General features: G+C 43.7%; 1 protein-coding gene across 1 annotated transcript in view; it reads right to left on the bottom strand.

Moving 5' to 3' along the window:
• Window positions 1–5,649: 5,649 nt before the first annotated feature.
• LOC141148598 (uncharacterized) overlaps window positions 5,650–11,432 on the bottom strand; it is an 82,631-nt gene continuing 76,848 nt past the window's right edge. Inside the window, exon 14 of the mRNA XM_073636197.1 lies at window positions 5,650–7,305. Coding sequence (XP_073492298.1) covers window positions 7,298–7,305 — 8 coding nt within the window. The 3' untranslated portion in view covers window positions 5,650–7,297. The remainder of the gene's footprint in view (window positions 7,306–11,432) is intronic.

Raw genomic sequence — 11,432 nt, 5'->3', positions numbered from 1 at the left:
TTATTGTAATCTAGGACTCTTAATTTACGACCTGGGAGAATATGAGATGAGGCTCTAAAAATCCTTAGTGAAAGTCTTTGTTCACAAGCAATGAACTTAGTATACAGTAAATGGACATGACCTGACACACACTGTACAAAACACATGGCGGCCTCCATCCCTGATTTAGTGGATAAAAAGGAGGAATTTTGTGGGACTTTAAATGAGGGTACGCCATGTTGAGAGAAAGTGACAACATAAATATGAAAGTACAGTACATGATTTATTTATAGCAATTTACAATACATATCAGATATTTTGTATCAAATAGATAGGTAGTCACCAGACTTACACTAAATATGCTGCTCATAGCATGCAATACAAATATAAAGTAGACATGGCAAATATACATGGTATAATAAATCGATTGAAAGACAAATATAATAAAAACAAGTAACTGTTGGCATTTAGTGGCACTCTACACGTTTCCTGCCGTTACAGCCATTCATCAGGAGTGTTATAAGGTATTGTACTAGGAAGGAAAAAACAGGGATTAATGATAGTACCTTTAGAATAAGGGGGGACAGGGGGATCAAGTCCCAATAAGGTTAATTTAACCTTCTAACAAACAGAACAAAATGGTTTCCCATATGCTCATAAAACTATGTATAAAATAATATGTATAGACCTTAGAATGGCTTCTAGGCTACCCTTTGACATACAGTTACTGCCTGGACTGATTGGATCAGGAACCTTGCCACACCCTCCTCCCATCTCCCAAGCCGCCTATTGGCCATTAAAGCTGGCCATCATAGAAATGGCCCAATAGTGGTACTTAGGAGGTGGAAGGGGGCATGTCCAGAGACCAAGAGAAACTTTGCAATGAGGACAAAGTGTTAAAGGTTAATGAAAAATTGTATTGTATGTAATAATGAAAATGCACAACATTTCTAAAGAAAACCAAATATTTTAACAAGCAGATACGATTATCATAGAAAAAAATAACAGAAAACAGAACACAAAATACGGACTACAGTATTTATGGATAACGGATATATAGACTGTAGAACTGACTTCAGCTGGTTACAGGATTGTAACTCAAAGGTGCAGTTACTTCATATCTATAACTTTCCACATACTGTATGTTAAAACCCAACTACTGTCAAATGGGTCTGTTTTTTATAAATATTATACAGGGTTTTTATAGCGCAGCACTTACAATATAAAGGGAGACAATACAGCAATAATACAATTCAATACAAGAGGGTTAGGAGGGCCCTGCTCCTGCGAGCTTACAATCTAATAGGGAGAGGCTGGAATAACAAAAGGTAGTAACTGTGAGGGATGAACTGTTGAGGGAAGTAGAAGATTCGGTTGTTAGCTGAAGGCAGGATGGGCCTCACTGAAGAAATTAGTTTTTCAGGGACTGCCAAAAAGTGGACAGAGTAGGAGATAACCAGGCAGATTGGTGTAGCGAGTTCCAGAGGATGGGAGAGGCTCTGGAGAAGTCATGGAGAAGAGCATGGGAGGACTTTTTGGATAGAGTGGAGAGGGGTGAGTACTTGCCAGGATTATATTGCTGTCTGAGACTCCATTAAGGAGATTTTAAGGAGTAGAGGAGTAGCTAGGACAGGAAGAACAAGGACAGTTATAAAAACCATGCAGAGGTTCAAACTCATCCCCACTCTACTTAATAAAAGTGTACAGTTGGTTCTCTCCTCATAGTCATTGCAAAGATTTCACATCACTTCCTCTCCCCTTGCAAGGGTGGAGAGAGCAAGGTCAAATGATGAGAATGGGGGGCACTAGAGTTGTAGGGAAGGGGCTCAGGGTAGGTTGGGGTGGCAGAATGGTTAGAGCAGAAATAGGTAGATAGGTGGGTGTGCGTGTTGTGATAGGGCAGAGTTTTGAAAAATGAAAGGGACAAGCAGAGTGGTGGGGTGTGGTAAAGGGGGTCTCAGAGTGATCTTAGCATGGGTTTGTTGGACACACAAGAGTTGCTTTTCTCCAATGGAAATATCCTTCGCCTGCATGACAGTGGGCAGTCTGTACTGCCACTAACACGCATGCGTGGGAAATCTCTGCATTATTGCGATGTAAAAACGATGGCGGAGATATATTGTGCACGTGCATTAGTGGTCAATCTGTACTGCAATGACAACACAGATGCAGGATATCGCCACTTTTTTTATACCAAAATATGGTGGAGAGACCCTCACACATAATTGGTAGACTGGTTATTACCACACATGTGCAGATAATCACCACCATATTGCTGCTGGCCCTTTGGCAGCATGGTGGTGAAGCTTTATCCTGCGCTCCCAATTTTGAATGCACATGTGTTAGCAGATTAGCAATTCTACTTTGCAGACATGGAGAAATGCTATACAAAAAAGTGATAAACAGGACACATATGGAAGATATACACATGCATGGTGAAGTCTACTAGAAATGTAAATGTCATGTTATGTGACAAAGCCGCCATATTGATAGATGGAACCCTGACACCATCCTGAGAAAATCCAATGGGGAAATGTATTCTTTGAAGATTGCCCTTTGTAAGTAAAACTTTAAGGCTGGGTATACACCTAATACTTATGTGGCTCCCAGCAGGGGTCCTGTGCGTCTCCATTCACCATTTTAGGTCCAATTTCAGCCCAAAATTTTGGCTGTATAGGGCCTGAAACGGACCAAAAGACGCACAGGGCTCCTGTGCAAATTCGCAGCGGAGATGTGTGAAGCGGCTCCATAGAGAGCTGGACAAAATCTCCTATTGTGAATTTGCAATGGTGTGAACCCAGCCTTAATTCAAACTAAGCGAACATTGTACAGTATATTCCCATATAATCCAGCGATTATCCTGTATGTTTATTATGAATTTGAATTATAATTTTCAAACTAAAACTAAGGGGGAAAATAAAACACAATTTTATTTTCTGTATTCATCTCAAAATAGAACTAAAGGATATATATATAATTCACAGCTTGAGCCTGCTGCACCAAAAGATTCTTATATTATCTGCTCTGCTACAAGCTATACCGTTACCCAGGTCTGGCATTTTTGAGTTACAAGCTTGAATCTAGTGTAAGTCAGTGTCACTCCATACATAGTGTGCATAAAAAAAAAACCTGCAGGTGTTTCAAAGCGTAATGTACCGTATTTATTGGCTTATAACACGCGCCGGCGTATAACACACACCCCAAATTTAGGAGGGCATTTTAATTAAAAAAACTTTTAGGAGGGAAGTTTAAGGAAAAAAACATTTAAATGCCCATCAATGCAGCCTTATCAGTATCCATCTGCAGCCTTGTCCATCATTGCAAAATGATCAGTGCCATTTGCAGCCTTGCCCAGTGCCATTTGCAGCCTTGATAAGTGCCATTTGCAGCCTTGCCCATTGTCATATGCAGCTTTGCCCAGTGCCTTTTGCAGCCTTGACAAGTGCCATTTGCAGCATGTAGTTGTTTAAATTTGCCGCCGCCGAGATAGACAGAGCCTGTGTACTCAGCTCCTCTCGCAGTCCTGCCCAGCTCCTATGATGGACATAACACAGGTCCAATGGCGGGACTGGGCGGGACTGCGAGTGGAGCCGAGCCGAGTTGAGTACACAGTACACTCGGCTCGGTCTTTTTCGGCAACGCTCGCTCCTCATCCTCTCAGAGACAGCAAGGATGCTGGACGGTGTGACTGTGAGCGGAGCCGAGCACTCGGCTCGGTCTTTTTAGGTGGCGCTCGTTTTTTTCCGGCGGCGCTCGCTCTTTTTCGGTGGCCCTCGCTCTTTTTCGGCTCACAGATAGTGGGGATCGGCGTATAACAAGCACCCACGATTTTCCCCTGATTTTAAGGGGAAAAAGTGCATGTTATACACTGATAAATGTAGGCTTTGGAAAAAGTTTCTTATGGCTAGGGAAAACAGATGATTACAAAAACAAATAGTTTTCTTTTTGTTTTGGAGTAAAGATGGTTCACACTGGCAGCAGTCTCTACCATCCCTCTGAAACCTGCAGTGGATTTCAAAGTTGGAGTAAACTCCCATCTCTGATGCCGCGTACACACGAACGGACTTTACGGCAGACTTTGCCCGGCGGATGGGATTTCGACGGACAATTCGATCGTGTGTGGGCTCCAGCGGACTTTGTTTTCTCAAAAGTTGGACAGACTTAGATTTGAAACATGTTTCAAATCTATCCGACGGACTCGAGTCCGGTCGAAAAGTCCGCTCGTCTGTATGCTAGTTCGACGGACAAAAAGCCACGCTAGGGCAGCTATTGGCTACTGGCTATGAACTTCCTTATTTTAGTCCGGTCATACGTCATCACGTACGAATTCGACGGACTTTGGTTGATGTGTAGGCAAGTCCGTTCATTCAGAAAGTCCGTCGTAAAGTCCGTTGCAAAGTCCGCCGGGCAAAGTCTGCCGTAAAGTCCGCTCGTGTGTACGCGGCATTACTTTTAACTACAGGTAAGCCTATAATAAGGCCTACCTATAAGTACTGTAAATATCTCCTAAACATCTACCGCTTAGGAGGTATTTACTGTAGATGCAACCGGTAACGTCACAGGCGCTCCGAATGAACAGCCATCCAGATCGTTCCTTCAGAGCCCTGTGCCAGACGGCGGCTCCCGAGTGCATGCGCGGGAGTGACGTCATCGCGGCTCCGACCACTTACACAGCCACAGAGTCCATGAACCCGGAAGGTAGACCGAGTGAAGATAAAAGCGCCTTTATCAGTGAGAGCGCGCCGCTGGAAGGCTTCGTTTTCAGGTAAGTTTCACATAATGTGCTAGTATGTGATGCACATTATGACATTACCATTCAGGTTAAAAAAAAACAAAAAAAACATGCAGCGGTTTACTACCGCTTTAAGAGGGTGGTAGTGCAGCGGCTTCAAAGCATTTAGGAGACAATACTGCCGCCTCTGTGCTTTTACTTAAACAGGAATTTTACCACTGAAATATTGCACTGCAACCACTAGCAAAATATTTGGCTCGTGCTGTGCCACAAATTCATTGACATGAGTGAGTGAGTTTGACAGGCAAAACCAAACAGAAATACATTTTCTGCAGGTGCAAAGCAAAATATCATGACGGTGGCATGTAAATGATCTCCATTGGCTGCTATGTTAGAGTTTTGGTGGACAGTAAAAATGAGGCCACTGTGCGAACAAGGCCTAAAGATCATCTTGAGATGCAGCAATTATTGCCAATTCAGTATTTCTGTGTTGCTGTCTCTTCAGATAACCCAGAGTGCTTTGGGAATCTTTTGCCATCTATTTTTTGTTTACTTGTGTCACAACAATGATATAAATATAGTTAAAAACAAATTTAAAACAGTTTAAAACATGCAAAATAAACAAACATAGAAATGACCCAAAGTATTTTTTCAAATGGGTAAATAGGTTTGTGTGCTGTTTGTATACATGCTACAGTGTGGCTGTCAATCCAGGGGGTGCAGTTACAGTCAATAAGATGAATTATGCAGTGTGGTTGTCAGTACAATGTGGGTGGTGTCGGTGAAAGGCGTTGACTCCAAGGGGTTGAGGGGTTGAGTGTAGTGTGATTTTTCATGGTGGGGGTTGAGTGGTGCACTGTGAATAGTGGTTGTCAGTCTGGGGGGGGGGGGGTACAGTTTGGTGTGCAGTATGGTTGTCAATCGGGGGGGGGGGGGGCAAGGGGGGTGTACAGTGTGGCTGTCAGTCCAGGGGATGTACAGTGGGTCAGTCTGAGAGGGCATGTGCAGTATGGTTGTCGAACGGGGGGGGGGGGTGTATAGTGTGGCTGTCTGTCCTGTCCGGGGGACAAAGGGGATGTGTAGTGTATGTGTATAAGACCATAATTTTTCACCAATTCCGTACATCTGCGTTTCTTGGGTGGTGAAGTTTGTATTAGCAGTTTGTGTGACTGAAAACCTGTAGAATATTATATTTTAAATTAACGTCCTCACGGCTGGGCTATAGCCAAAAGACAGCTTCATGCACACATTGCGAGGAGGGCGTCTATGGACTTCCTTTGGTGATCACGCAGGACACATTGGCAAGGATCTGTGTTTGCTGTGTCCTTAGGACACAGCTGATCACAGATCGGGGTAAAGAGCCAATCACAGTGTCCTGATGATCAGTGCCCTGATTATCAGTGTAGTGTAGATGTCCCCTCTATGGATTTGCCTGTTATCGGCGCCCCTCTGCTCACACACTGTCAGCACGAGGAGAGGAGATTGCCGATAACAAGCAATTCCTGTTTACACTGTGATCAGCTGTGATTGGACACAGCAGGTCACATGGTAAAGAGCCGCTGTGATAGGCTCTTTACCCTGATCTGTGATCAGCTGTGTCCTAAGGTCACAGCAATCACCACAGTGTAGCATGACTGCGCAATTGTCATTCCAAGTGTGACAGCGATGAAAGCTGAAAATTGGCCTGGGCAGGAAGAGGGTGAAAATGACCAGTAGGCAAGTGGTTAATATATGAACATCTTCTAAGCATTGTTTAAGTGGCTCTTCGGGCAAAAAATGAAAACGACTGTATATTGCAAGGTTCCCATAAAATATGGCCATTCACAATATGACTACCCTAAGTTAGTATAAGAAAATTACCTGGTGATCCTGTGACTTCTATGATAACTACATGTCTTTCTGTGCTGGACTGACAACGCTAATTCTGCCTCTATTTAATGGCTGATCACCCAAACATTGTTGGTACCCAGAAGCCCCTTTATTCTGCATGGAACTAAAGGTTCCTCTAGTAGCTGTTTACAGCACTTTGGCACTGCTCAGTGTGAAAAGTCCCATACAGCCCCTCTCCCTTCCTTCCCAGTAGTGACATAACATGTGATTTCACACCCACACGCCACAAAGCCTTAGATACAGAGGGGAATTTTTGGTCATGTGACCGTGTCTAAAAGACTTGAAAAAGGCATTTAATTTGAGATTTATAATATTTGGAAGAGTGAAAAACTGCTAAATAATGCTCTGTTGTCACGTTGCAAAGATTCTAAAGATTATTCAGTTTTGAAAACTGATAAAATAGTAACAAAACATGGCAAGTGTCACAATCCTTTGCAGAAACCGTTCTCTTATCGGCCATATTGGACAGTTCCACTGAGGACATTGAAATCTTTCTCGGTGTCCTCACAGATGGTCAGATTTGGTGGGATGCAGACAGCTTGATAAATCCATACTTCATATCTAGATCTTGGTAGTGTTGAATATAAAACCATGGCTTCTCCTCGCCCTGGAAACAACTGGTAGTAAAAAATATAGTTTCCCCCATTCGAGACATGTAAACATAACCTGCTGTGCTGCTTTCGGTTGATTTTGTTTTTAGAGATCTGTGAAGAAAGGAACATAATGTAAAAATGAAGAAACAATCTGCGTAATGCCAATAAAGATATCATTGTAGAGATGGATGTGATTCGGTCCGGTTCGGTTCGCATCCAGAAAATGTGAACGGACCGAAAGTTCACGAGCACCATTAAAGTTATGGGACTCGAACGTGAGAAATCAAAAGTGCGCATTTTAAAGGCTAATATGCAAGTTATTGTCCTAAAAATGGTTTGGGGACCCGGGTCCTGCCCTAGGGGACATGTATCAATGGAAAAGAAAGTTTTAAAAACTGACATTTTGTGAAAACATAAAAGTGAAATATTCCTTTAAATATCATACCTGGGGGGTGTTAATAGTATGCTGTAAAGTGGCGCGTGTTTCCAGTGCTTAGAACAGTCCCTGCACAAAATGACATTTCTAAAGGAATAAAAGTCATTTAAAACTGCTTGAGGCTTTTATGTAATGTCGGGTCCTGGCAATATGGATGAAAATCGGTGAGAGAAATGGCATGGGTACCCCCCCAGCCCATTACTAGGCCCTTTGGGTCTTGTGTGGATATTAAGAGGAACCCCGCACCCAAATTAAAAAAAGAAAAGGCGTTGGGCCCCAAGGCCCTATATACTCTGAACAGCAGTATACAGGCGGTGAAAACAAGACAGGGACTGTAGGTTTGTTCTTATGTAGAATCTGTTTGTAATTTGGAACAGGTACATTTTGTAAGTGTAGCTCCAGCCAAAAAATCTATTTTAAAGCTTTTTGGAAAACATAAGGAAGGGTTATCACCCCTGTAACATTTGTTTTGCTGTCTGTGCCCCTGTTCAGAAGATTTCATTTTCATAGGGGACCGCCTGTATATACTATACGGTCTGCCCTATACACTCTGTGCAAAATTGGGCCTTAGGTGTTGGTTGGTGGTACCAGAACACTGTAAGCCCTCACAGTTACTTTTGCTGGGCGCTGGAACGGGCCCTGCCGTGAAATATTATATCAAGAATTGTAATTACATGCCCCTGTTAAACAGGGGCAGAAAAATTGGGCCTTAGGCAGTGGTGGTGGTGCCACAACACTGCAACCCCTCACAGATACTCTTGTTGAGTGCAGGAACAAACCCTGCTGCAAAATATTACAGCAAAAATTGCAATTACATGCCCCTGTTAAACAGGGGCAGAAAAATTGGGCCTTATAAAAAAATGTTCTTAGAAGTTATCAACATGAACATTGAGGAGGAATAGGATAGACACTCAGCATAACAGGATAGTCACTCAGCATCAGCATAGGCAGTCTTCAAGGGATCCCACATTCATGAAAAAATTAGTCAGTTACATCAGCATCAAGTGCTTGGTAGCTGGTGATCCAAGACTGATTCACTTTGGTTGCTGGAACTGATCAGACCTTGGGGCTGCGGACTAAAAAATTGTCTGAACACATCGGTCAGACGGCCATCTTCTCCACCGCTCCTTCTGTGACTGACCGAAGCCTCAGCAACACGTTGTCCAGGAGGACCAGGAAATTGTAACCTCCCAGGCTCTGGAAACGCATTGCACAAATCTTTCTGCAAGGCCTCCCGAAGATGTTTTCATCTTCTGCTCCCTCTGCGATGGCTGAATAAGTTCCGCCACCTTACCCTTGTAAGGTGGATCAAGAAGGGTTGCCAGTACTGATCCCTCTCCTTGATACTACAAATCCGAGGGTCCTTTAGCAGGCTTTGCAGGATCAGGGAGGCCATGCAGCGTAGGTTTGCTGAGGCATTCGGTCCAGAGTCCTCTGGGTCACTAAGGACGACCTGATCCGCAGCCACCTCCTGCCAGCCACGTACAAGTCCATGGGTTTCTGGGGCCTGAAAACGATCCCTTGAAGACTGCTGCTGATTCTGAGTGCCAGGCTCCACCTCCATGCTGACACAATCCTCCTCCTCCTCCTCTTCCTGTGTGATAGGCGGGCCTGCAGGAATACTGTCTGGATAAAGGGGGCCTTGAGAGGTAAGGAAGTCCTCCCCTTCCTCCCTCTGTTCTGCCTCAAGTGCCCTGTCTATTATTCCATGCAGCGTGTGCTCCAACAGGTAGACAAGAGGGACAGTATCACTGATGCATGCACTGTCACTGTTCACCATCCTCGTGGCCTCCTCAAATGGTGACAGGACAGTGCATGCATCCTTGATCATGAGCCACTAGCGTGGCGAAAAAAAGCCAAGCTCCCTTGACCCTGTCCTGGTGCCATACTCTTACAGGTAGTCATTGATGGCCCTGCAGACCTGCCAGAATATCTTCCCCAATGTGGCTCCTGTCCCCTAAGCAGACCAACTCAAGCACCGCATGGCATCATTTTGCCTGAGTGCCTGCGTAGCCCCTAGAACGCCTACAGAGCACCGCTGGTTCCGAGGACAAATTTGCACAGGAAGAGGCCATAGAGGAAGAAGAGGAGGGGGTGGAGGAGAGAGGGGTGGCAGAATCACCACTACCAGCATTTTGGAGGCGTGGTGGCGGAACAAACTCCAACAATACTGCACCCTGTCCTGCATCCTTCCCAGCTGCCACCAGGGTTACCCAGTGCGCCATGAAAGAAAGGTAACATCCCTGTCCATAAGAAAAACCCCCATGGAGGTAACTCTTACTTGTCTATAGTATTGATTGAGAAACTGAAAGCAATTATGGAAATTTGGAATCAAGAAAGTGCTGTATCGCTTGTATGCCGCATTCATGCGGGATTGACGTGTACAAGGATTCTACGTCAATCCCCACCAATAGGGTGTCTGTCTGCACTTTTATTCCATCTATTTTCCTAAGGACGTCGCGTGTATCCTGCACATATGAGGGGAGTTCACCCACTAGTTCCTTTATCATTGCGTCAACGAATTTGCCCACTCTCTCCAGTGATCCTTTAATTGCGGACACAATAGGTCTTCCTGGAGGGTTGGTAATCGATTTATGGAGTTTGGGTATGATATAAAAGGTAGGCGTGTTAAATTCGTTGACGCAAAGATACTTTGTCTCTTTGCTGGAGAGAAGATTGCTATCGCATGCCATCCTGAGTTTGAAATTTAAGGCATCTATGATTTCAGGAAAAGGATTGTATGATAGTTTTTTGTACGTATTTTCATCTTTTAAAAGGCGCATGGTTTCCCTTTCATACAGATCCTGTGAAAGTAATACTATATTTCCGCCTTTGTCACTGCTTTTTATAATGACCTCCTTGGCCTCCTTAAGCTCTTTAAGGGCTTTTCTCTCCTCCGGTCTTAGATTATCTATTCCACGGTAATTCCAATCAAGCGTGGACAAATCCCTTTGGACTTGTTCCAAAAATGATTGAATCTGCTTGTGTTTCGAGAGGGGGGGCATTTTGAGTGACCTGATGGTTAAATTTGAGAGGCGCAGTGGTTCAGGCGAAGGACTCTTTATTTCTTCGTCAAGGTTTGAATTCTCACTCTCTTCCATACTAGTACTAGTATCTCTAAAGCTTCCCTTTCTTCCTTGGTTTTTTCATCAATGGGATTCACATCCCGATGATCGGAATGCCAGTATCTAAAAATAACCTTATGTAGAAATAGGTTTATATCTTTAAACACCTCAAATTCACTCATTGAGTTTGTAGGTGAAAAAGACAATCCTTTTTGTAAAAGTGATATGTGGTGTTGGTTGAGGGGAAAATCTGATAAATTAACTACTTTCCTATCCTGCATAGCCATTTCGTGTATGTTGTGTCTATCTTTCATATTCCCTTCATTCATTAAGTTCTCTGTGAGCCCGATCTTAGTTCCCTCTGACTTCCCTTTATGTCTCTTTCTCTTCCTTGATTTCCGTTTTTGCCCTGGGGGGGAAATTTGCCTGTTTTCACTTGACTCTTTCTGGGATTTAAGCTGTTTGGTGGATCCCCCTCTATGTCTAAAAAAGCCACTGTCTTTTCAGAGGATCCTATTTCGCTATCTGTAGAGGAATATCTGGATTGCGTTACCTTAGATCTATCCCTGCGATTTCACCTACGAGATCTACTCCTACCCCTTGGTACAGTGGGGTCAAATATATCCCCACTGTCCCAATCCTGTAGGTTTTGTTTAAATTTTTCCTATTTTGTGGACTTCAATAGCTTTTGCGTTTTTTTTCTTTCTTTAGAAGTTCATTTGTTTTAATGAATAGCG

This window comes from Aquarana catesbeiana, linkage group LG06, assembly GCF_042186555.1.
Source record: "Aquarana catesbeiana isolate 2022-GZ linkage group LG06, ASM4218655v1, whole genome shotgun sequence".
In the NCBI taxonomy this organism is placed as follows: domain Eukaryota; kingdom Metazoa; phylum Chordata; class Amphibia; order Anura; family Ranidae; genus Aquarana; species Aquarana catesbeiana.
This window is presented reverse-complemented; position numbering and strand designations above follow the sequence as displayed.